Source organism: Mesocricetus auratus, unplaced genomic scaffold (genome assembly GCF_017639785.1).
Source record: "Mesocricetus auratus isolate SY011 unplaced genomic scaffold, BCM_Maur_2.0 Super-Scaffold_100676, whole genome shotgun sequence".
Lineage (NCBI taxonomy): Eukaryota > Metazoa > Chordata > Mammalia > Rodentia > Cricetidae > Mesocricetus > Mesocricetus auratus.
The window spans coordinates 158148336-158175089 of NW_024429266.1; the positions used below are offsets into that span (position 1 = coordinate 158148336).

The window sequence follows — 26754 nt, forward strand, 5'->3', positions numbered from 1 at the left end:
ACCAGAAAGAAAGAACCAGATCCCTTGGAGCTGGAATTGCAGGTAACTATAAGCCACTGGGAATTGACCTCTGGTCCTCTGAAAGAAGAGCAAGCACTCTTAACTACTGAGCTGTCTCTCCAGCATTTGTTGTAAGAGATTTCTACAATTAATCTACTGACTCCTACTCCCCACACCTAAAAATAGTGACAAAGAACTGCTAATAATAGCTTTTAAACAGAAACTGGAGTAAAGTTGATTCAATGTGTGGTCACTGTCATTTAAAATCGTGTGTGTGTGTGTGTGTGTGTGTGTGTGTGTGTGTGTGTGTGTGTACAAACAAAAGCCTACCCATAATTCAACCAGAGACAGAAGCATATTCAATATTATGCTCAATATTTTAGAGAGAAATTTTATGCTAAAAACAGAAAAACAAACAAAAAAAACTAGACCCTTTTGGATTCTATTTCTCCTTTATTTGTAGTAATGAGGGATACACCTAGGGACTTGTGCATGCTAGAAAAAAATGACCACTGAGCTACATCCATACCCATTTTCTTTTTCTTTTGAAACAGAGTCTCACTAAATAATCCAAACAGGCCTTGAACTTGTAATCCCCCTGCCTCAATCTTCCAAGGAGCTGAGGATAGAGGCTTGCACCACTGTGCTCAGCTGTCTTTGGAGGCTTAAGCAAATAAACAAAATATAACCAACTAGTGTTTATTGACTACGATTGCCTGCGATGGAGTAGTAGTAATGTCATTAACACATTTTGACAGCCTCTGTTCACGAAGTTCTGAGGCGCTAAGGAGAAAGCTCTTCCTTGTAGTTCCCGATACTCACAGATTTCTCTAACAGCTGTTGCACTCTGTGTTCCCTCCCTGCCACTGGGCTAAGATCATTTACTCAGGTTGCCCACACTGCTGCCTCTTCAAATTCTTCCGCTTCAGGAATGCCTCCACACCCTCTGATCTCCTGTAACTGAATAGAGGCCTGGCAATCTCTACTTAGCACTCCCCTCACTGTCTCGTAGTCGAGCATTTCCAGCATTGCAGGTCCTCTGAAGGCAGAGTAGGGCAGGAGCTTCCTCAGTTTTGAGTCCCCACAGAGCTTTCACAGAGCTTGGAAAGGACCTAGAATATCTGTTGGCATGGTACTAAACAGTCTCAATATTTTTCCCATCCTATCTATTCAGACAGAGCCACAATGATCAATGTCAACCTGATGGAGGAAAGTCAGTAGAGGTTTATTATAAAAGTACAAAAAATAGGTTAAAAGACTAGAAACATCAACCAGGTAAATGACAGGTTATACCAGCTTTTTTGTTTGTTTGGTTTTTGGTTTTTGGAGACAGAGTTTCTCTGTATTGTTTTGGAAGCTGTCCTGGAACTAGCTCTGTAGACCAGGCTGGCCTCAAACTCACAGAGATCCTCCTGCCTCTGCCTCCCGAGTGCTGGTTTGTTTTGTTTTTGTTGCAGTAATGGGGACTGAACACAGGACCAATGTTGTTCCATGCTAGGCAACTGTTGATCACTGAACTATATATTTCTAGCCCTCTTCTTTCTTTTTATGTTCACCTGCTTTTGGGACCCCTTTCCTCCTACTGGGTTGCCTCATCCAGCTTTGATGTGTTCAGTCTTATTGTAACTTATTATACATGTTCAGTTCGTATCCCTGGGCAGCCTGCTTTTTTCCGAAGGGAAAAACAGGAGGAGTGGATCTGGAGGAGAGGAAGGTGATGGTTGTGGGGGTGGGGACAGACTTGGAGGCATGGGGGGGGAGGCTGTGGTCAGAATATAGTATATGAGAGAATAATAATAATAATAATAATAATAATAATAATAATAATAATAATAATAATTGTGGGGACACCAGACCTTGAACAGAGACCCACTTCCCCTTCAGCCTGGGAGCAGGCAGCTGTGAGATAATGTTTACTGAAAACAATTCAGTGCTATAAAGCTCTTGATAGGGCTCAGATAAGGGCTGCTCACTGAGATACCATGACTTTGACACCCCCTACGGCTAGATGCTTCTTCCTGTTCCCCCTGAAGTTTCTCCTGAAGATTCTGGGGCCTGAGATTAAACCACCAGCCAGGAGGGTGAGAAGTCTGGAAAGAATTGTATGTAGATGGATGGCAAAAGTCCTTAAAAAGGGAAGCCTTTTTTTTTTTTTTCTTGGAGAGACTTCTCTCTCCTAAGCCGACTTGGGGAGCATAAAGTTTTCTTAAAGCAACCAACCGGTCTCTGTGTCATCTATCCCGACCACCTCGCTACATTCTCGGATGCAGGCTGCACAGCAGGTGCGACAAATAATAATAATAATAAAGGTCTGCCTTCCACCCTAGGACCTAAGTAAAATATAGTCATTATCTTTCCATCCACTAGCAATCACAGATTAAACTAACCATGTGCAAAGTCGTGTATGTTTTATTTTTTATGAATATGTACAGATTTTCTTCTTGCCATTATTAACTAAGTAACACAACACAGTTATTTGTGTCTCACTCAAGCGGTGGTGGGTATAATCAGAACCTGGAGCTCCTCTGAAGTACTATTGCATTTTAAATAAAATACTATTGCATTTTAAATAAAAGCTGAAGCATCCAGGGAGGGTCCTAATGGGTATGAAGACCATTGTACCTTGTTCTCATGTTATTTGATATAAAAGTTTTATAGCAGTGGTGGTGCGTACCCTTAGTCCCAGCACTTGGGTGGCTGATGCAGGTGGATCTCTTGTTAGTTCAAGGTCAGCCTGTTCTACACAGAGGGTTCCAGGCCAGTTAGGGCTACATACATGGTGAGATCTTGATTTAAAAAGCAGGGGTGGGGGTGGGGTGGTTAGGGAGTTATCCTCCCAACAAATACCTTACCTGGGGGAGGGCATGAGCCTTTGGCGAAAAATAGTGATAACCAATATAAGCTTTGGGGTAGGATGAAAATGTCTCCTTATCTATTAAGATCCGTGTTTGGCCTGAGAGAAGGCTTAGTTAAGGTCTTGTAAGACTCCTGCAGAGTACCTGAGTTCAGTTTCCAGTGCCCTCACTGGGTGGTTAAAACCACTATAACCACAGCACCAAGAGGTCAATGGGGTTTTTTCTGGACTCCAAGGGTACCACATTCATATGTGCACATACCAAACTCATAATTTTTTAAAATAAAATAAAAACTTTTAAAGACATTGGTGGGTTTTTTTGTTTTGTTTTTCAAGACAGGGTTTCTCTGTATTGCTTTGGAGGCTGTCCTGGAACTAACTCTTGTAGAAACCAGGCTGGACTCGAACTCACAAAGATCCTCCTGCCTCTGCCTCCCGAGTGCTGGGATTAAAGGCATGCGCCACCACAGCGCGGCCAAGACATTGTTCGTTAAGTAAATATTATTGGTTTAATATTGGAACAGAACTAAGAAAGCTTCCTGGTGTGGAATCCATGATTCTGCTTGCTTTGGGGCTGTTAGGAGCACACTTAGCCACAAGTGAAGCCATCTCGTACCTATGTGATCATCTATCTGTTACGATGCCACGTAATTTTGTCCCAAGACAACAGAAATGGAGAGCAAAGAAAAGGGTGAGGCCACAATCAGCGGCTCAACCCTCACTCCCATTTTTCCAGTCTGAGTTCACACAAAGTGAGTCATGAGAATTGCATGCATATGTGGGGAGCGTACCAATACTGGACTTCAAGTAGCCCTGAGGTCGTCATTCCACTCAGATTGACATGGGAACAGCTGCCTTTTTTCTCGCTCCAAGGCAGAAAACACACAGTCCTGTGTTGGACACTGACATAAGGGCTTCTGTAACGAGATGGTATATATTCAAACTGCGGAAGAGAGAACTGACACCACTTTTAGGCAGGGGATTTCCGCTGGTTACTTTCTGTCAGTTCTCGGTCATACATTTGGTCCTTTGCTCAGTAGATGGCCCCTGTTTTCTGTCACTAACCACTTCCAACCAATCACACACAGGCGCATTCACCCTCCCGAACCTAATTTCCTGAGCCCTGCGGTGCTCTAACCTCAGAGCCAATCCAAAGGAGCCGCTGTCATCTTTCACTCAGCTGGGTTGCCGCTGCCGCCGCCTCCAGATTCCGGAGGCGAAGCACACTAAACGGAGAAACATGGACGTGGCTCTCGCCCCGCTCCGTGCCTGGGACGATTTCTTTCCGGGCTCTGATCGCTTCGCCCGGCCGGACTTCAGGGACATTTCCAAATGGAACAACCGTGTAGTGAGCAATCTGCTCTATTACCAGACCAACTACCTGGTGGTGGCTGCCATGATGATTTCAGTCGTGGGGTGAGTGGGGTCTCCCGGCCGGAGCACCTGTCCGCGCTCGGGACGTGGGGATTCCGGGGACGAGACCTTGCGCTGCAAGACTGGGTTCACGCAGAGCGCCTGCCCTGCGGTCTCGGGAAGTGGCCAGCCCCGTGAAAGGAAACTTGTTCTCAGGGCGAGGCCGCATCTGCCCGGGGTCCCCGGTCTCTTTCTGCCCCAGAGCCTGAGACTTAACAAGGACTCTGGGAGGGAAAAGATGAGGGGAGCACTGAGAACTTGGGGCGATAAAAGTTTCCCCCTCCCCCGTCCCCCGTGCTGAGGTCAGGTGCCTGTCAGATGTTTGCAGCACGCCGACTGTTTTAAAAATAAGAAAAATGTGGTGGTGTAATCTTGTCCTGGGGCTGCCTAGAGAAGGCTGGGGTGACAGGGTGTGGACCTTGGGCGGTGTTTTAGTGACTCCTCTGCAACACTGTGCTTGAGAGCTGAGTTTGGGCTCAAGAGGGTGCGTCTCTCCGGGTGGCGCATCTTCTCGTGTGGGGTGGCTCTGGGAACGAGGCCCATGGCATTTTTTTCCTCCCAGAAGTTGCCAGACCTGGTCACTTTAGCTTTGCTCCTTAGCCTGAGGTCTTATCCATATCTGAAAGGCTTTTTTTTCAATACTTGATTGTTGAGAAGTGCCTTGTGTGTTCACTAAGGTTATATGTGGGCATGCGGGCACACACACATACACACTTCTACACCTGTTTCCCTAGAAGCCGCCCTTCCTTGAGGTTTACCCTGTGAAAATGATTCTCCCACCTTTTCCAAAATAAGTGGTTCTATTTACCATCTTGTTTATTGTCTCTTACCGGGACTCAAAGAAAAGGCTTTACCAAGAACTCGCTTGTGGTAAAAGAAGTCCTTGCCTAAGGGTTGTCTTTCAGAGCAGACCCAAAGAGAGAGAAAGCTGCAAGGAAAGCGAAAAGGAGAGAGTCCCACTTGGAGGGCGTTGGAAGGGGTGAGTGAGAAGGTGCTGCCTTAAATTGGCCTGAGGCTAGTTGGCTTTATTTCCTGAGCTACCTCTGGGCACCAGACCCCATGCCAAGTGCGGCGCACACCAAGATGAATCAGACTTGAATTCTGGCCCAGGGACACATGGTTATTTGCTGTAGGAGCAAAGTCGCACCGCACAGAAGAAACTGGCAGAATTCACCATGCAGGGGTGTGGTTCAGAGTGGGCGCCAGTTCCCGGATGCAAGCTCCCTCCGTGTGGGATCCTTGACTGGAGGACGTGCCAATTCTAGGGATGGCCTGGTGTGCATGGGACACCCGCACTGGTGGTTTCTGCTAAGCTGGCAGCCGAAGAACCTTTTTTTAGTCAGGGTAAGAAGGCCTTGAGGCAGTTGTCCCTAAACCTACCCCAAAGTCTGTGCTTTTTCCTAGAGAAAAACTGCATGAAAAAGTATCTTTAAAACAGAATAACTAATGATGGGTCTACATATCTTGATTTACTTTCATTTTCTTCCTCTTTGGTGGTTATGTAGTTATGGGGGGAATTTTCTTATCTTAAATAGAAGGATTTGACACAGGCCAATCAAATATACAAGGGAAAAAAAGCCCCCTCTCCCCAAGCATTATGTGCCCTCAAGCCCAGGCCACCTTGTGGCCTTCCTACTATCCATTTTTCATCGGCAGCTCTTTAACTAAATATGACTCTTTCACTATGGTCTCAGGCCACTAAAACAGGCAGTCCGGGAGCCCTTCTTATTCCCATCCCACATAGAAGTCTCAATAGTTAATGACATCTTTGATGGAGAAAGAGAAAAAGTACCTGCTTTGTTGTTATTATAGATTTGCAAAGAGACAGGCAAGGCACAGTGCTCATACCTAGCACTCAAGAGGCTGAGGCAGGAGGAATGCCATGAGTCCCAGGCCAGCCAAGGCTACAGTGTGAGACTCTACAAGCTGTTTAAAAAACATGAATGTGTGTAAACCATGAAACTTTCTTTATACCCCAGCATAAATTTGGGCATGTATCCTTTGTTTTTTTTTCTTCTAAGCATCTCTAATCATTTTCTAGCTTTCCCCACAAATTCTTATTTTCTTTCTTTATAATGAATAATAAATATTTATTGAGAGTTCTGTGCTAAATACTTCTCTAAGTACTGTGTGCTAAGTATTTTCCTGCATTGTGTCGCACATCTCCATAACTAAACTATTATTAAACCAGACAGTCAGTGAAGCTGAATGACGGATGACATACTTACAACCACAGACCTGGGCTTTGTCCCCTTAACTACTGTGGCATCTTCCCTAGGAGTCAGGTGGTTTAGAATTATAGTGACTGAAAGGTGGAAGAAATCCAATACCTTTGGGATGGGGAAGCTTGGCTGATTCCGGAACATTCCCTATTCTAAAACAACACTGTCCCTGTCCTCTTCAGATACTGCAGTGGATGGGTGGGTCTGGACACTGCTGGAAGCTGCTCATCAGGGTCATCTGCTAGTGGGTGATAGTTTCTCATGATGAAATGTGCAAATAAGACACACTACCTAGGGTGAAAACTGTTGAGTGATTCCATCCCTGTGGCCTGGAGGTCCCCCTGGGGACAATGAATGGCTCTTGAGGTTCTTTAGTGTTTCGAGTTTGCTTGACTGAGGACAGACAAGGGCTGGCTTTTCCAGATTTCAGCATGAAGACAGGGACTATTGGAGGATGTGATGTAACTCCAAAAGCACTAGGAAGCACTGGCCCAAGGTGGAGATTAAGAGAAGTAAGATACAGAGATTCAGACTGGGTACTGGTCAAGAAGGCCTTGGGAGTCAGAAGTTAGGTGTTCAGGCAAGGCATGGTGGTACAGAATTTTCAACCCAGTAATAGGGAAAGAGGAGGCAGGAGATAGTGAGTTCGAGGTCAGCCTGAGTTAAATAGCCAGTATGATGCTGGGTAACACAACTGTATCTCCAAAAGAAGAGGAGGAGAAGGAGGAAGCTTGGTCTTCATCCTAAAACCATGGTTTTACTCAGTACATGACTTCCATGTAGTAGGTACCCTGTGCATCTCAGATCCTGTGAGCGTGTAGCTGCTGCTGTTCCTCTCCTTCCTCCTCCTCTGCTCCCCTCTCCTCCTCTTCCTTCCTCTTCCTCCTTTTCTTTCTTCTCCTGCTCTCTATTTCTCCTCCCTCTGGGTTTTTGTTGTTTGCTTGCTTGTAGTTTTGTTCCAGGCACCTCAGTTTTGCTGCATGAAATGTTACTTCTTTCTTATCACTTTTAGTGTTACCAACTAGACAGCTTAGAAATGCAGCATCTTTAGACCAGTGACTTCCATTGCCAAAGTTTAGCCCTGATCCGTTCTCCCACTTCTGCATGGTATCACCTCATGGGAGGAATATTGTCTCAATCTCTCTCATTGCCAGTGTTAATTGGATCCCACATCAGTCCTTGTAGCTTTCCTGTTACCCAAGTCTTTTGTATATACATGTACAGAAGAAAGAAAGACATCTAAGATCAAAGACCAGAAACTATCTTCTTGTCCACGACAGGAGCCATAAATGCATTAAGATAATATGCTTACATCATTCACATCAACTGAAGTTGTCTTAGCCAATGTTCTAATGCTGGGAAGAGACACCAAGACCAGGGCCACTCTTATAAAAGAAAGCATTTAACTGGGGGCTCACTTACAGTTGCAGAGGTTTAGTCCATTATCCTCATGATGGGGGCCATGGGGCATGCATGGTGCTGGAGAAGTAGCTGAGAACTGCATCTGACCCACGGGCTAACGGACAGAAGAGGGGAGGGTGGAAGACAGAGACACAGAGACTGGGCCTGGCATGGGCTTTTGACACCTCAAAGTCCATCCCCAGTAACATACTTCCTCCAAGGAGATCACACTTTCTAATCCTTCTAATCCTTTCAAAGATTTCCACTCCCTGGTAACTAAGCATTCAAATATATGAACCTATAGGCTTCATTCTTATTCAAAGCACCACAGAAGTCTTTGCTTTTATTGTCCAAAGTAGAAAACACAGGCAACAGTTGATTACATTTGAAACCTTAGTACTCTGCCTGTGATACACTCTGACTGTGGTGAGAATTTCTGAGTGCTTGATTGAATGTCTACAGATATGAACTGAAAAAAAATCTATTTAAAGGCCCTCTGAATTGTTTGTGACCTCTCGCCTCTATATTTTAATCAGGATTTCAGAGGATTCATCCTCACATTAAAATTTGGTCTAGTTTGATGTAAAAGAAACACTGACAGAAGTGAAAAGCTAATATATATACCATATGCCAATGTCACTTCTAGAGATTCTAATCGTACTGTTTGTTTGTTTTCTAGATTCAGGAATCTGTTGATTTCCCTCCCCCTTTGACTCCCCAAGTGATTGCAATATGTATACCCCCAAATCTGAATGAGAGCTAGTAATCCTGCTGGGCAACCACACGTTTAGAAGCATGAAGGCTTGGGGTCATGCAGCTAATTGGAACCCAAACTCCTAATATTAGCTGGGTTGATTACTAACAGGTGGAATAACTTTTCAAACAAACCACATGGTAAATCTGCTAACATTACTGCTTAATTGGATTTAACTGAATATTTGAAAATTACATTTTTACTGCTATGCTAACTTACCTTATTCCTTCCTGAAACCAGAACTCATGTTTTCTGTTTTCCGGTGTGGCCTCAAAGCCACCAGCCACACTCAGTATTTGCAACTTGTAAATGCTTCCTCTTGCCTGCAAGTCACATGCACACATCTCCCCCTCCCCCTTAACACAGAGAGGTGTCACTGCTGGGTGAAGGAGCCCAGGTTTTCTTGGCAGGAGTCACCCTGTATCCTGATGGTTTGGCCTGTAAAAGTGTTAAAAGAGGGTGGGATCAACAGCTACTACTTTATGCTGCTGGCTTGTCAGGTAAGAAGTTTCTAGAAGGCTAGTAATTATAGACTTGAAAAAAGTATTAGGGCAATTCTTTTCAAACGAAGTATGACACTGGACATGCCCAGGGCATATGATGTCAGCATCTGGTATTAAAAATGCTCACACTATTTTTGCTTTTAAAATGCTACATTTTAAAAGAACTGGTTGCCCGTTGGTGAGTGAAGAAAGAGCTAAGAAATAAGTCCTGGGTGCTGTGTGTGGGGATATATTTAAACATTTGTGGGAAGAAAAGGCTTGACATCTGGGTCCACCCCCTGCTGGCCTCTAAATAGTCCTTGAGATGCATTCTTAAGTCTTGCTCCCTTGTAGCTACTGTCCTTTCCCTGGCTTTGATAAGGTAAACCTGGTCGTCTTAGGGTTTGGTGTTGCTGTATTTATTGTGAAAGACAGAACGAAGACAAAAGATGGTTGCAGTGTTTTTCAGACTGTCTGTGGTCGTTTATCAGTGAACCCTTCACTGTTTTACCTGTACTCTCACCCTGTTTGTGTGTATATGGTTATGCTGGCAGGCTTGTTTACTTACGGGTTTGTGTCTTTTTTAACTATTTTTATACTACTAGTGTAATCAATGCTAAAAATAATATGAAATGGAAATGACTAGTAACTCTTTTCATAGTCATTTACAAATATAATAAATTGTAGTCTGTTTATGAGTTAAGATTAGAGTCTGGGGTTGGAGAGATGGCTCAGCAGTAAGAGTACTGACTGCTCTTCTAGAACACCCAGGTCCAATTCCCAGCACCCACAAGGGAGCTAACAACTGTCTGTAACTCCAAGATCTGACCCCCTCACACAGACAAAACACCAATGTACGTAAAATAAGAAGAAATAAATTATATTTTAAAAAGATTAGCTGGAATCAGCAGTTTCACAGTGGGATCCCTGTGTCACTTCATTCATTCACTCCATAGAGTGGGAAGCATTTACAACCTTTCAGATACTGCTGGGAGGAAGTGGAGAGTAAGACGTTATGATTTCTTCATCGAGTTCAAAGTCTAGACAGGTAGTGAGACAATGCTGAAAAGGTCAGAATTAATTTTTATACAAGGCAACCAAGCCTACAGAAGTACACAACCACAGCACTTGGGAGGCAGAGACAGGGGGGTCTCTGAGTTTGAGCCCAGCCTGGTCTACAAATCGAGTTCCAGGACAGTCAGGGCTACACAGAGAAAATAAAACAAAACAAAAAAGAAGAAAGAAATATACAACTATATAGGCACATGTCTTTCCCAACTGACTTACATGGTCTTTCCAAAAAAATTCCACTTAGAAAATTCTCCAGTGTTGGGAATAGGTGAAACACTGTTATGTTGGTAGGGGAGAGGGTTATTATGTTCTAATAATATTCACTCGCAACTCATGTCACTTCTCAGTTGAACAAATATTAAGCTGGGTGCCTAGCTGCAGCCCAGAGGATACGACGAGGCATACATCCCCACTACCCTATCCTCCCAGAACAGCATCCCCATCTGCTACCCGCCCCACCATACTGCTATAGGTACACTTCATCCAGGGAAGCCAGTGCAGGTGCATGGAGTCTTCTGATGGGTCTTGAGTTTTTTTTCTGTGTGCAGACCTTTAAGAGATCTGTCAACATTCAGATGTTTAATCCAAAGATCCTTCATCTGAACTGGGGATGTAGCTCAGTGGGAAAGCAAGTTTTGCTTGCACAAGGCCGTGGGTTCTATCTCCTGCCGACAAAATGAGCTCTCATTAAATATCTTTGGCATCATGCATGTCACTTGTGCTTCCTGACTTCTCTCTGTCACCATCCCGTGCGTTTTATTAAAAGAAGCAATTTCCCATCCTGCCTCTGTCAACTAGTTGGTGCTTCCATTTCTAGGTAAAGTGAAATGTTTGTAGTCTGGATTCCTGACCCTATCTCTTAGAAATTGGAGTTGTGAATCAATTTAGGGCTACAGAACTCTGAACAATGTTGGGATTGTGTCATTATATATCAAAGTGTATTATTATATTATTTTCCTTTGGGGCTGGTGGGTTTTATCCTTTATCATTCATCTCTAGAAGGCTCACTCTTGATGTAGCCTCTGTTCTGATAATGCTTGTGCTGCTTCTGATCAGAGATAAAACCTGCAGTTTGGCTCCCACTCAGCAGCCATTTACTGGAAATAGATAGGATTTTAGGCCCTTGCGATGAACAAGCTCACGTCTGGGCCTTCCCTTCCGTAAGCATTCACTGGCAGGCAGAAAGGCCATTTTCTGTGGGAAACAGCATTTTGGTTGCTTCTTCTGCTAAGCAGATTAGTAGCCCACCGATGTGAAGTATAGGTTGGAGGTTAGCTTGCGGTAGATAAGACACTCTTAAGGGAAGAGACCTTAGTGTCACCAATCTTATCAGCATGAGTCAAATCCAACTTCTCTCCCTTGCATGTAACAATAGTTCAATAATTTTCAAGCTTTCCTTGCCTAAAATCAAACCACTAAAAGCATTCAGGAGGACCAGTTTGTCAACAAGCAAATGTCTTCCTTCTATCTCTTCCAAAAGTCCCTGGCTGTGGGAAGGAGCATGGGCCGAGGCAGTGATGAGTGTGTGAACATCATTAAGCTTTTCTCTCTAATATTGTAGGTGATGAAAGGTCTCCATCATAAAAAAGTTTAAAAGGATTCACTATGGTCTAGAGTTCCATGACACTGCGGGGAGCATTAGAGTTGCAATTTCTAGCTCAGGTCCAACTGATTGTCTATTAAAAGTAAACTTACCAGTCCTGGGCATGGGGAATATCTCATCCAGTGAAGCACTTAAGTGGGAACCTGAGGATCTGAGTTTGGACTCCTAGCAACTGCAGAAAGTAAAACAGCCTGGGGAGGCCAAGACAGAAGGATCGGTGGAGCTTGCTGGTAAGATATCTTCTCTCAAAAAAAAAAGATAGAAGTCAGGGGGTGGTGGGTGCATGCCTTTAATCCCAGCACTTGGGAGCCAGAGGCAGGCAGATCTATAAAGTTAGAGGCCAGCCTGGTCTGTAAAGTGAGCTCCAGGACAGCCAGGGCTGCACAGAGAAACCCTGTCTCGAAAAACCAAAAATGAGTATACAGGACGTAGTGAATTCTGTGGGCCTTCAGAAATCCCAAGGTTATGTTACTTTGACCTTCTGTGATGAAGTTGGATCCTAGGCTACCTAACCTTTGCTTTGTCCCATCTAAACTTTTTGACGTGTCTTTTACCCTGACAATCCTTGGGTCCAGGAGGTGATGGTCGCATATACTGAAGACTAATTTGTGTCTAAAGCCCATGGTTGCACTTTACAGTCAGATATAGTTCCTGCATGCTGGGAAGATTGCTCAGTGGTCATGGCACTTGCAGACAAACCTAATAGCCTAAGTCGGATATCTGGGAGGGAGGAGAGAGCTGACTCCTCAGTGTCATCTCCTGACCTCCACATCAGCACCACGATGAGTGTGCACAGTAAATAAAGAAATGCAATTTTTAAAATCAAGAGGAAAAAAAATACAAATAGTTCTTGCCAGGACAGAAGCCATGTTGGGAAACCAAAAAAGCCACTGAACACTCTTAGGGTAGGTGATCACAGGAAGCAGAAAGGGCCCTCAAAGATAGGTCAGTGGTGTATCAGTCTCCCCATTTTGTCCCTTCAGCCTGTGCTGGTCACACAGCTTGCAGAGGTGCCTTGCAGAAAGCCCACTGCCTCTCTTCCTTGTCTATGTGTCTCATCATGCAGGAATTTTTCTCCAGTGCTGATTTTCTCACTTGTCCCTCAACAAGCTCTGAGAAGAAACAAAGTCTGGAACTATTTCCCTGTCCTATCTAGTATACAATAGGAATAATAGTGGCTTGTCTATGTTAATCTCATGCTCATTAATTGATGGCCGCAGAAATACACTGAGCTTAATGATCTGGTATGAAAATGCACAAATCTCATACTTGTTTTCTTTCATTGACATATTTATCAAAAGTGCTGTGCTAGGTGCTGGAGCCAAAAATGTGACATCTCCGTTCCTTATGGAGCGTTCTCTGGGCTCAGCACTCACCCACACAGATGTAAAGCTACCACTGTGGCAAGCTCTGCAGGAAGAGGCATATGGTGCCATGTGCTGTTCAGGGAGACTGAGAAAAGGCTGCTGAACTGAACCTTAAAGAAGGATTGAATCGGGCAGACAGAACAGCTCCAGGAAGCAGGGTGAGCTCCAGCAACTGCCAGAAACCTGGGCATAAGCGCAGAAACAGGACATAGCATCAGGAAGCTGGCAGGGAAGGTTGCTGCATGCCAGGTACCAAAGGTGCCCTTTAGTGGATGCAGCCTAAGCCAAATACTAAGGTTGGTGAATAGAGCACGGATCTCACCTTGCAGCCAAGCTCCCTGTCTCAGGTACCCATTCCTGGTACAATTATGCACAGTAGCCTGGCTACAGAGGCCAATAGGCCTTGTAGGATGGGTAAAGAGTGCTGATCTCATAAGGCCCATGACAGGAACATGGGTGGGTATGTTTGTAATTGCCGTGAGCCCCTGGCTGTGTAAAGACCACAGGGAAACCGCAACTTCTCAGAGATGTGCCCTGTGAGTACACAGGTTCCTCTTGCCTGTGAGTCAGGTTCCTCTGGAACCGCTCTTCAAACACAGCTAAAACGTTTGAAGTCAGTGTGAGACTAGGAAATGGGTGTGCCTAGGAAGCACTTGTCTGCCTTGTGGCTTCTGCTTGGCATGACAGCCTCGAGCGCTCTAAATCCTCCGCTTTAGTTAGTTTCACTTGTAGCTCTGCAGTTGGTGGCCCTGGGCACATTCACTGACTGCCTTGGCTCCTTAGCTGGCTTCTTTATGAATTCAAGAGGTTTTTAAGATCCTCACAGCCCTTGAACACTGTGATTGGGTGGAATTTTTCCTCCTTCTGGTGGTCAGTTTGTGCTGACTATGTAGATCTGGTCAGCACTCACAGTGGCAAGTCTGGACCACATTTCACCACAAAGTCACCTTCCTTCAGACCTCTCTCTCCCCCTCCACTTACACACACTCAGCAAGTGTTCTACCACTGACATACCCCTCAGCCTCTACCACCTTCTCTCAGAGAGAAATGACCTTGCCAAGGGATTCCTTAGTAGTTGACATCAAGTGGAAGAATAGAACATCTTGGAATGGAAGGGCCAAGGCCTTGACAGCGTGAAGTGCTTAACCGGATGGTTATATGGTGAACCCCATCCCCACCCTCCTTCCTCCCCAAATCCCATGACTATGCATTTTTCACTTCTTTGGACCCTCAGTTTTGTCTCATACTGCAAGTGGGATTGTATTGATTCACTCTTCGAGAAGGCTTCAGAAATTCACAGTGGCATTCTGAACGTTTTTACTACCAAGAACAAACCCACTACAGGAGAAGGTTTATTAATTAGTAGAATGGGGTAATTTATAGGAACATGTTTATCTCAGAATTGAAGACATATTTAATATTTTTAATTTGCATAGTTAGAATGTGTTCTACAAAGAACAGAATCTCAAATATTCTGTCTCCCCTCCTTTACTCCTCCATCGTCTTCTAGTGCTTTCTCTCTCTTTTCCACCCTGCTTCTTATTATTCATGGATAACCAGTAATAGCCGGCACCCTGGAGAGCCTCGTGAAAGATGAGTGTCATGTTTATGGAAACCACCCTTCAAAAAGCTCCTGAACGTTATCTTGACTGGTCTGACTAACAGCCCAACCATTGGCATCTCAGACAACAACTGTTTCCCAGATTCCTGTGCTCATCAGAAAATGTAGTTAACTGGTGTTGTGTGTGTGTGTGTGTGTTTGTGTGTGTTTCATGTGTGCCTGTGTGTCATTTTGTTACAAGTGCATTTTGTTACAAGTGTAAGCGGCTATCCGGGCATCTTCACAGCACTCATTTTACTGATCTTCAGAATGGAATTGCACTTACTCAGAATATGGGAGAAAATAATTTCTCCTCCCAGTAACTTTGTTCTCTTCTCCCCCCCTCCTCTACCCGCCTCAGCTTGGAACTGGACTGCTTTCTAATTATAGTTTGTGGCCGTGCATGTTGCAAGCTAAAACCAGCTAAAAGCAGTTCTATAGGAGCCATTGCTCCTTTTCCCTTGAGCCTGAGCTACAGGAACAGGTGAACAGCAAATGTGGAATTGCTTGAATCAGCCCTGTGTCTTCCATTCTTCTTCTTCCCAGGCTTTATTTAGACATTCAGTTTAGATATCCGCTTTACTTGTCCAAAGTAAAAATAGAAATAAAAAACTTTATGGGGGGGGGCTGGAGAGGTGGCTCAGAGGTTAGGAGCACTGACTGCTCTTCCAGGGGTCCTGAGTTCAATTCCCAGCAACCACATGGTGGCTCACAACCATCTACAATTCAATCTGGTGTCCTCTTCTGGCATGTAGGCAGAACACTGTATATGTAATAAATAAATAAATCTTATTAAAACTTTATGGGAATTGTATTATATGCTGCATAAATTATTATTTTAGTGAGTAGTCTAGAAAAATCTTTGGTACTTTGCTGCAGACTGACCAGCTTCCCTTTGCAGTTTAGTTTGCAAGCTTTTTCTTCAGTTTCAGCCTTTTATCCTAGTCCCTCTCTCCCCACCATTCACCTTGTGTTTGAGACAAGGTCTCTCGCTGAGACCTGGGCCTTGCCATTTATATTCAGATCACTCCGTCCCAGGGATCTGCCTGTGTCTACCTCCCCAGTGCGAGGATTGCAAGTGCACACCTCCACACCTGGCCTTTTTTGTGGGTAGTGGGGACCAAGCTCATTTCCTCGTGTTTGTGTAGTAAGCATGCTATTTCCTGGCCCTCCATTCTAGTTCTTTCTGTTAATTTTGGTCTTTGCTTTACAATCCAGACGCATTTGAGTGAGTCCTAGATTAAAAGAATGGCTTCGTGGAGGGGGGGTTGTTTCTTATTTTAAAATGCCAGATATTGTTAGTTATCCAAGTAGCATAAGGGAATTGAGAAATATAAAAGCAAATGCTAGGCTTGGTGGGCCACGCCTGTAATCCCAGCCCTTTGAAGGCCAAGGCAGAAGGATTGCCATGAATTCAAGGCCATCTAGGCTATGTAGCAAGACCCTGTCACAAAATACATACACACAAAAGAAGGAAGAAAGGAAGATAAGCAAATGAGAGAAAGAAAGAGAAAAAAATCCCTGATGCCCCTACCTACTGTGACTACTGAAGTCTTTTGGTCTAATGTCTCCCAGACTTTCTTTCTCTTTGGGTACTAGGAATATGATTTTGTTCATCTGTGAAAGTTCCTAGGTCTCTGATGCTAGGCTATCTAAGGCTTGTTAAAGAGGATATGTTTTTTGCATTTCCTGATTCTGCCTTTCTTCTGGCCTGTGAAACTTTTTTCTTTCTCAGAGTAGGTATTGGGGCTTGGAGTCATGTGCTCTTCATCCCATCTCTGGGGACTTAGAGGCAGGAAGATGGGAAACTCTGGATCATCATTCGCTATATGTTGAGATCCAGCTAACCTGTGCCATATGAGACCCCGTCTCCAACAACAAACATCAAATTTGAGGTTGAATCCAGAGACAATAACCCAGATGAAAATATAACTAAAATAATCATAAATAACAGAGGCTGAGTCACTCTGGGTGACTTAGAACTCGGAGGGAAGGAGGGAGGGTGAGCAAGGCAGAACAGCCTGTGAGCTGGGTGTTGAGAGCTTAGAGGAGGTCAAATGGTACAAACTGGCACACACAGTACAGACAGCAGGAAGCCATGGTTAAGGTAAAGTAGGAAAAAACTCAAGTCCCAGGAATGTTATTAGATGCTAAGAGAACTCAGTCCTGGGCTGCAGACTGAGAAGCAGCTGATGTCTTGTTTTTATATTTTCTTTCTTTCTGTAGTTTTTTATTTTTGATTAGAAAATACTATGCAAATGACAAGTCAGATCTGGTAGTGTAGATCTGTAATCCCAGCTACTAGTGAAGCCAAAGTAGGAAGACAGAGTTCAAGGCTAGCCTGGGCAACTTAGTGAGATGCCGAGAACCCACCCTAACCCCTCAAAAACAAAAAACAGGATAAAACAAAACCAACAGTGTGAGGATATAGCCTAATCATAGAACGTTTGCTTATCATGTATAAGGTCCTGGCTTCAGTCCCCAGTAGCACACACACACATACATAGAAAGATCTGGGCTTATAGCTTAGTTGATAGAATCCTTGCTTAGCATTCATGAAGCCCGGGGTTTGATCCCCCGCACCACATAAAATAGGCATGGTGGCCTACATCTGTGTTCCAGGACTTGGGAGGTGGAGGCAGAGGATCCGGAGTTTAGGTCATCTTCATCTGCACATTGTTTGACACTATGGTGGGACACATGAGACCCCCATCTCAATAAGGAGAGAGTAGAAAAGAAGGAGAAAGGAGGGAAAATGGAATGTGAACTATAGACATTTCTGTTTTAGGGTTATGTCACATACAAGACATGATAAGTCTGTCTAACAGAGGAAATGTGTTATCATAGCTTTTACCTATTCAATACATTGTTAATATCTTGTTGTGCTACTAAATTATAAGCTAGATCTGGTAGGACAGTCTCGTATCCTTCAGCTTTTTAAACATAGCTATATATATATATATATATATATATATATATATATATATATACCAGTCCAGCAAATTCCTGGTCACATAGGCTATTCCTAACAGTTTCTCATAGTAATACCACCAGCATGGTATATATCAGTCTTGACAATCTTAGTTATTCTCTTTGTATTCTCAAGTTTGAAAGGTCTCAGTGTTTTTAAGGATTTTGAGTGAAATAGGCAGCTGTCATTGTCCTACCAGGAATGGCACTGGTGGGAATGGATCCTTTGAAGACAAAAGAAGGAAGAAACATAGTTCATTAGATACACTGTGGAACATCCACAGACGGCAAGGCAGCAGAGAGAGCCCATCTGCACGCAGCCATTCCAAGGGGCTGCTTTTTCTGCTAGAAGGGGAATTTCCATGCAGTCAGTCGGGCAGTGTTTCAATGTCACAGTGTCCTGGAGTAATTGCAGTTGGAGCTTATTGTGGTTAGCAACAGCCTGACTTTGAGACAGTAATGGTTTTGTTTTGAGTCAGAAGTGGCTCAGCATGACCATCATCCTAAGTTGGCACCCATATTTTGCAGCTGGGGCTTGTTATATTTCATCTTTCCTGAGTAACATCCTGCTTGGAGATTAAAGTGGCCATGTTCTGAATTGAGACTGGCCCAGAAGAGCAATTGGTCCCAGAACATCATCCGCAAGTGTTATAGGCTATGTTTAAACTCTATTACACTGCTCTCACCGTTGCTTAATTCTCTCCTTGATCACCTCCCCCCCCCCACACACACATACGCACACACTGCCTCTCTCGTTTGTTTTAAGGACAGGATCTTACTATGCAGCCCTGACTGACCTGGAACTCTCACATCGTAGACCAGCCTGGAACTCACCTGCCTCTGCCTCCTGAATGCTGAGATTAAAGGTGTGCACCACCACATCCAGCAATTCTTACTTTTTTTAGTGAATAGCTTTAACTTTTTCAAAGCAGCTTCAAATTAATTCTAGTACGCTGACAGCAAGGATAATAAATTTTCACTTTCTATTCAAAATAGTTTGTGTGTGTGCTTCAGTAGGCAGAATCAAAGCTAACTATAAAGAGATTTTTCATTTGGAAACGGTGGTACACATCTGTAATCACAGTATCTGGGGGGCGGACCATGGGTTCGAGGCCAGCCTGTGTGTCTTAGTTACTTTTCTGTAACTTTTGTAAAAACACCGTGATGAAGGCAACTTATAAAGGAAATTACTTCATTGGGCTTGCAGTTTCAAAGGGATGGAATCCATGGTGGTGAAGCAAAGGCATGGCAGGAACAGCTGAGAGCTCACATTTGGTTTGGCAAACAGGAAGCAGAGGGGCACACTAGGAATGGCTTGAGTGTTTTTGAAATCTCAAAGCCCACCCCCTACTGACACACCTCCTCCAACAAGTCCATACTCTGAATCCTTCCCAGTCAGTTCCACCAATTAGGAACCAAGTATTCAAACACACGAGCCTATGGGGGTCATTTTCATTCAAACCACAATATCAGGCTATAGAGTGAGACTGTCTCAAAAAGAAAAAGATAAAGATAAAGATAGGAAGGCAGAAGACGACAGTGCTTGGTCCTTTCCATTCATAAAATACTTGTGGTTAAATACTTCTTCATAGTGTTTTCTGCATTATCCAGAGTCAATGATGGCTGTCCCATGATGAAGACCTTTGTCTCGTGGACCAATGAATTTAGAAGCTCTACTTTTGGATTCTGAGTTGACAACCTGTGTTGAGGATACTTGGGGCCTCTAGAGAGATCAATTGAGGACTTTCAGTGTCAGAAATCATAGACAACTGTGTTTCTGTGGGACAGAATGATTAGATTATGTGAGACAGTGATTTGGATCATTTGTTAGGAAAATAAAGGCTAGCAGCAGCTTGCTTTAGGCTTCCATGTCAAGGAAGCAGTAGTGGGTAGGGAATACTGGCTCTCCATAGAAGGCTTTTGTTCCCTCAAGGAGAAGGTATTCCAGCTGCTGGGTTGCACAATGGAAGGTGGGTCCAGGGTGATTGGATTCTCTTACTCCAGGAGAAGCAAGCTAACCTGTGAATTGCACACTGGGCTTTTGTTGTTGTTGTTGATTTGTTTGTTTTGTGCTTTTTTTCCCATAAGGATTCAGATAAACACTGTAATAAAGACTGAACAGTTCAAACAGAAATGTGACTGTAGACAGGATCTTTCTCATGGAGATCATTATATAACATCTACCCTACATTTATACATCATGGATAGATGAGGTCATTCATCCATCATTCCTATTAAGACTGAAATACTTAGTACTAAAAAAATAAAACAACAAACAACTGGTGTGTGGTAGTGCCCAGGATATATAGAAGCTAAACACTGCACATCTATAAGAAGGTGTGGTCTTCAAATTGTAGGGCTCTAGTAAGATATGTTAGCAAGTTTTAGTTCCACCATTTTCTTTGTTGTTATCAATCATCTCTTCTTCCCTCCTTTTTTTTTTAGCCTGTTTTGGTTTTGGGTTTTGTTGTTGTCGTCTTGTTTTTTGTTTGTTTGTGTTGAGACAGTCTTGCTATGTGGCTGAAGCTAGCCCTGAACTTGTAATCCTCCTGCCTCAGCCTTCCAAGTACTAGGATTGTGTAGGTCAACAAGACTGGCTGTACGTGTCACCATTTTCTATCCACTAAGACTGTTTCTCTATTTAGAATCAGTTAGTCCTGTCTACTGGGTTAATGGTTTTAAAGTTCTGGTATTGATGAAGTACTTAGTAAGTACTCAGTGGGTTTCACTCCTCCTCTTTCCTTCTCTCCCCAAGCTGTACCTGATACTCAGCCAATCTTTCTTTGTTCCCACATCCCAGGTTTCTGAGCCCCTTCAACATGATCCTTGGAGGAATCATTGTGGTGCTGGTATTCACAGGGTTCGTGTGGGCAGCGCACAATAAAGACATCCTCCGCCGGATGAAGAAGCAGTACCCCACAGCTTTCGTGATGGTGGTCATGTTGGCTAGCTACTTCCTCATATCCATGTTTGGGGGTGTCATGGTCTTCGTGTTTGGCATCACTTTTCCTTTGTTGTGTAAGTAAACCTGTTTTCTTTTTCTCATTCATTAAAATAAATGTAGGCATAGTTGGCCAGTGTACTAGATATACCTCTTGGTATCTAGTATGTTAGAATCTTCTAAAAAGCACAGAAAACCTAGTAGTTGTTTATTTCCACAAATACATTTGGGTACTTGCAGTATGTGCTCTTACAGAGAGATACCAGTAAACAAAACAAATACAAATCCCAATCACATGGCAGGAACCGGTACAGCCTGCATGGTTTCTGCATGATGACTCACAACTAACCATAACCCTAGTTGCCGGGGATCTGATACCTTTTGATCTCGGCAGGCACCAGACATGCCTGTGGTATGCACACATACTTACATATAAGTAAAACACTCATACAATATATATATGAAAAAATAACTGGACCACAGTATAAACACAAAATACTATGATTTTGGTGAACTATATATTTTCTAAATAACTTATTTTCTAAGACCAAAAACAGTATGAAATGAAGAATCAATTCGTCTCAGCAGCAAATCTGGCTGAAATGCTAGTGTAGCTGGTGGCAAGAAAATGTCCCTTTACATTTGAAAATGTTTCACCTGTACATCTGTTCTAGTAAATAAAATCATTTGCTTATGTGAGATATTATCAGATTGAGCTCAGAATATCCTACTTTATTGCACAAACTTATAGTTTTGTTTGTTTGTTTTTTTTTTCTCTTTGAGGGCCCACCAAATAAATGCATGTAGACTTATTCTTACTTATGAATGCCCGGTCTTAGCTTGATTTGTTTCCAGCCAGCTTTCCTAACTTAAATTTTATCCTGTTTCTTTTTAACCACACTTTGCCTCTGGGCTTTTTACCCTGTGGCTGGCTGTGTGGTTATGTGGCTGGCCACTGGCATCTTCCTCTCCTCCTTTTCTTGCTCCTCCCTCTTCTCTAGATTTCTCCTCCTATTTATTCTCTCTGCATGCCAGCTCTGCTCTTTCTCTCTCCTGCTTAGGTATTGGCTATTTAGCTCTTTATTAGACCAATCAGGTGTTTTAGGTAGGCAAAATAACACAGCTTTACAGAGTTAAACAAATGCAACATGAAAGAATACAACACATCTTTGCATTATTAAACAAATATTCTACAACATAAATGAATATAACACATCTTTTTTTTAATTTTATTTTCCAGTTTAAATTTAGATAAGAATCAATGTTGCTTCACAAGTCAGTTCCAGGTCCCTCTCCCATTCCCTCCCTTCCTCCCGTGCCCTCCTCCCCCCCCCCCCCCGTTATCCCCTCATTTCTCCAGGGAGGGTGAGGCCCTCCATGGGGGTGTCCATAGTGTATCATTTCATATAGGGCAGGGCCTAGACCCTTTCCCAAGAGTTCAGGGTGAGAGTGCACCTCACATTGTTCTATTGGAGTCCAAAGTCCGTGTGTATACTTGGGATGGGTACTGATCTGCTGCCCAAGGCTCAATAGATTCCCTAGGCCTCTTCACTGACATCCAGATTCAGGGGGGTCTTGATCAGTCCCATGCGAATAAACACATCTTAAACTAATATTCCACAACACACACTATTTCAACCAGTAAATTCAAACTTTGGGAAAACTTCCACAGATTTTCCTTGCTGTACTGGATGTTAGTGCTGGTACAATTCCGCTTAAAAACAATGCTTGTTAACTGTTGTCCCCTTTCTGCCTACAAGCCTGAGACAGCTAGGGTAATGAAATATATCACAGAATCAGGAGCCTTGGTTTCTCTTCAGATTCATAGGAAACCAGAGTGTGATCCTAAGTGAGCTTTATTCACCCATCTCTAAGACACGGAAATTAATATCAGATATCCTCTAGCTCAGATACACGAGGTCCATCTGTCCAGATACTTTATAAAAATGTGCCTTTATGAGCCATTGCCTTTGCAGAGCTTGATTCTATGGATTGTTTGTATCTCTAAAGGTCAGAGTAGGCTAGGAACCTCAAGTCTGCTGCTCAATTATGCATAGTGGAGTGTGGGAATTTGCCTGTAGTAGATTCCTGTTATTTATGTTTTTACTATGTAGGGCATGTGTGTATGCAGAAGCATACTTGTGTTTCCCCATGTATAAGGGTGAGCATTCAAACCCAAAGTTGACAGCAGGAGTCTTTCTCCATTGCTCGCCACTTTATTTGAGGCAGGTTCTCTTGATGAAACAATTGGCTATTCTATCTAGCCCATTCGTCCTGAGGATGCTGTTTCTGCTTTCTAAGTGCTGGGATTACAAGCTGGCTGCCATGCTACCTGGCTTTTAGATTGGTCCTAGAGACCCAAATTCCAGTCCTGACACATTGTCCATTGAGTCATTTTCTGGTCTTATTTTTTTTAACTTTTAAAAAATGTGTCTATCTATCTATCTATCTATCTATCTATCTATCTATCTATCATCTATCTATCTATCTATCTCTCTAGTATCAACCATCTATCATCTGTCTTTCTCAAGAATCTGTGGAGGTAAGAGGACAACACCTTCCACCATGTGATTCCTGGGAATCAAACTCAGGTCCCCAGTCTTGGAGACAGGCACCTTTACATGCTGAGCCATCTTATCAACTCCCCAGCCCTATTTAATAGGCTCTTTGGGTACTTTGTACATAAATGGGAAAAAAACCCTACTGTTATAGAGCACATAGAGTGTCTTAAAATACAGATTCTCTAGCCCATTCTCTTAAGGTCTTGGGACAAGAGGTCCACAAGGAGGAACCATGGAATCTATTTCATAGTAAACAATGTCAGGTCATTCTTGATGATACTTTAGGAAACATGCCTCTATGGAAGCACATTAAAGTGGGGTTTACCTGCATCCTGGCATTCAGGGAACAAAGTACCTAGAAGACAAAAATCCTTCCTGAGAAACTTTGGTTAAGTGGATTCATGTTTAGGTTGGAATCACATTGGTAGACAAGTATGTCGAATGTCATGTTGTTTAAGTAACATTTGCAAGGTGGGGATTTCTGTGGGGAAGAAAGAATGTGGTGGTCAGATCAGAGCTCATCCAAGGGACTACGTGTTTTCTTCCATACACAAAGCAATGCGTGTGGCTTGACAAAGTAGCTTCACGTCTATGTAACCCACCTGAAGCCCTGGATCAGCAAGATGAGCAGACTGACAGCTAGAAGAGACCGTTTACGATATGTGTGAGGAGTGCGAAGGAGGACCATGTTGATTGAAAAGGGGAATTCTTAGGCTAGAGAAATGGCTCAATGCTCAGGAGTACAGAGGATCCAAGTTTGGTTCTTCACATCCATATGGTGGGAGGAGTTGCCTATTACTTCCACGGTTCCTTGAGCAAGATAGATAGATAGATAGATAGATAGATAGATAGATAGATGGATGGATGGATGGATGGATGGATGGATGGATGGATGGATGGATGGATGGATAGATGATAGATAGATAGATAGATGTAATTTTTTAAAAGATTTATTACATATACAGTGTTCTGCCAGAAGAGAGTACCAGATTGAATTGTAGATGGTTGTGAGCCACCATGTGGTTGCTGGGAATTGAACTTAGGACCTCTGGAAGAGCAGTCGGTGCTCTTTTTTTTTTTTTTTTTTTTTTTTTGGTTTTTCGAGACAGGGTTTCTTTGTATTGTTTTGGAGGCTGTCCTGGAACTAGCTCTTGTAGACCAGGCTAGCCTCGAACTCACAGAGATCCACCTGCCTCTGCCTCCCGAGTGCTGGGATTAAAGGCGTGTGCCACCAACGCCCGGCCAGTGCTCTTAACCTATAAGCCACCTCTCCAGCCCAGATGCAATTTTTTATTTTATTTGTTATGTATACAATCTTCTACCTGCATGCCAACAGTAGGCATCAGAGCTCATTCAAGGTGGTTGTGAGCTACCATGTGGTTGCTGGGAATTGAACTCAGGACCTTTGGAAGTACAGTCAGTGCTCTTAACCACTGAGCCATCTCTCCATCCCAATAGGTGCAATTTTTAAAAGTTGAAAAAAAAACTGGGGCCAGAAAACTTACTTTATTTACAATGAGTGAGGACTGGGTAGCTCACAACCACCTATAACCCCAGCTCCATGGGGACCTGATGCTTTGACCTCTGCAGGCACCTGTACTCATGTGCATAAACCCACAGACACAGAGATCCGCCTGCCTCTGCCTCCTAAGTGCTGGGATTAAAGGTGTGCGCCACCACCGCCCAGCTAGTTTTATTTTTTTACATAATTAAAAATGTAAAGGGAATTCTTGCTTTGATGCTCTCATTTCTTCCAGTGATGTTCATCCATGCATCCCTGAGACTTCGAAACCTCAAAAACAAGCTGGAAAATAAGATGGAGGGAATAGGGCTGAAGAAGACACCAATGGGCATTATCCTGGACGCCTTGGAACAGCAGGAAGAGAGCATCAGCAAATTGGCTGACTACATCAACAAAGCGAGGGAGTAAACCCTCCAGCCTGGTGATGGGGCCGCAGCAGGAATCCGGTTGCACTTTCCCCTCGTTCAGACCCGTTTTCTGTCTGTGGTTTTGAAACAGAAGGTGCACGCCTTACCACCCAGCTACCCACGGCATCATGCATGCACAGGCCCACCTGTTAAGATCTCTCTGCTATGACCCAAGGGAGGTCTCAGAAACGGCAAAAATACAGACCCACTCTCCTGTTATATCTGAAGCTTCCAGTGTGTTTTTGAAAGAGAATTTCGGGTTGGACAGCAACAGTACCAATGTAGGCGAACAGTCATGGTAGAATCTGGAGGCAATACCGAGTAAGTGAAAAGTCAGTTAAAGTACAGGATGCCGCGTCTGTCTGTTTCTAACCCTGTCTGACATCTCCAAAGTTGCCTATGACTATGGTGTGTTTGATATGTTAGTTTAGTGCTATTATCTTTGTTGTTTAAAAATCAGAGGTGATTTCTATGCCTTTGGCGCCTGTTTGATGTGCAGTGGAAACTGGATCAGCCAGTTGTTTATATTTTGTTTACGAATATGAAAGTAGCTGTTTAGAACAATGTTTTGTTAAATTTTTGTAAAATTTTTAAAGGGTAGTAATATGCTTTCACCAGAAGGTATTTCTTGCAAACTAAATGTCATCCTCCTGGGGTGGGGGTGGGGAGTAGTTACAACTCTGTAACTTCTGTTATTCTTGACTTGTTAAAATAAATAAATAAAACCAAACTTGAGTTCTGTTAATATGACACATTTTTGTTACTACAATGAATAAAAGGTGTCCAAAATAATGTTTCCATTGTTTAGGTATTTTGGTGGTTTTTTGGGGGGGGTGAGGGGTGGGAGTTTTCAGGCAAGATTTGTAGACTAAGCTGGTCTTGAACTCACAGAGATCTGTCTGTCTGCCTCTGCTGGGATTAAAGGCGTGTACAACCACCAATCAGCTTTTGTTTAGATTTTTTACATATTTATTTTTATTACTTTAATAGAGACAATGCCATGTGCATGCAGTTGCCCACAGAGACCAGAAGAGGGCATTGGACCCTTGGAGCTGGAGCTACCCAGGGCTGTGAGCTACTTGTCATGGGCTCTGGGAACTGAACTGAGGCCCTCTGGAAGAGCAGGAAGTGCTCTTAACCTCCAAGCTACCTCTCCAGCCCCAGTTGCTTGGTTTCTAAATAGATGAGAGCATTTGGAAAGAAAGAAATGAGTGTGTGTTTTATTAATTCCTTAGGAGCTCAGAGAGGACAAGAGCAGTTGATCTTTTGAACCTGCAAAGCTTCCCTGGAGGGCCGCACCAAAAGAATTTAAAGAGCTCCTGAATCTAATAAAGTTGTAGGCAGCAGTTGTAACAGCCGTTCACTTTAAAAATAGACATTAGAGTTGGAATGGTGTGAGCATACGTATTTCATTGCATTCAGCCCTTTATTGCTCATATATTTAGAAACAGATTATGAGAAATGGGTGTTTGCCATTTTAATGACTTCACAGGTGAAATAGAAAACACTTAGGTTTTCCTCTCATTGAAAAGAGAACTGATGTCGTCTTTCCAAATCATCCCTCTGTGTGTTCTAAATAATCCACA

General features: G+C 43.4%; 1 protein-coding gene across 1 annotated transcript; it reads left to right on the top strand.

Annotated features, from left to right (window-relative positions):
* The first annotated feature begins 3815 nt into the window (after nt 1–3815).
* Arl6ip5 (ADP ribosylation factor like GTPase 6 interacting protein 5) lies at nt 3816–25960 on the top strand. The gene is made up of 3 exons (XM_005071191.4): nt 3816–4270; nt 20538–20755; nt 24997–25960. Exons 1-3 carry the CDS (start codon nt 4095–4097, stop codon nt 25167–25169), a joined length of 567 nt encoding a protein of 188 aa, XP_005071248.1. The 5' UTR covers nt 3816–4094; the 3' UTR covers nt 25170–25960.
* Nucleotides 25961–26754: the final 794 nt, after the last annotated feature.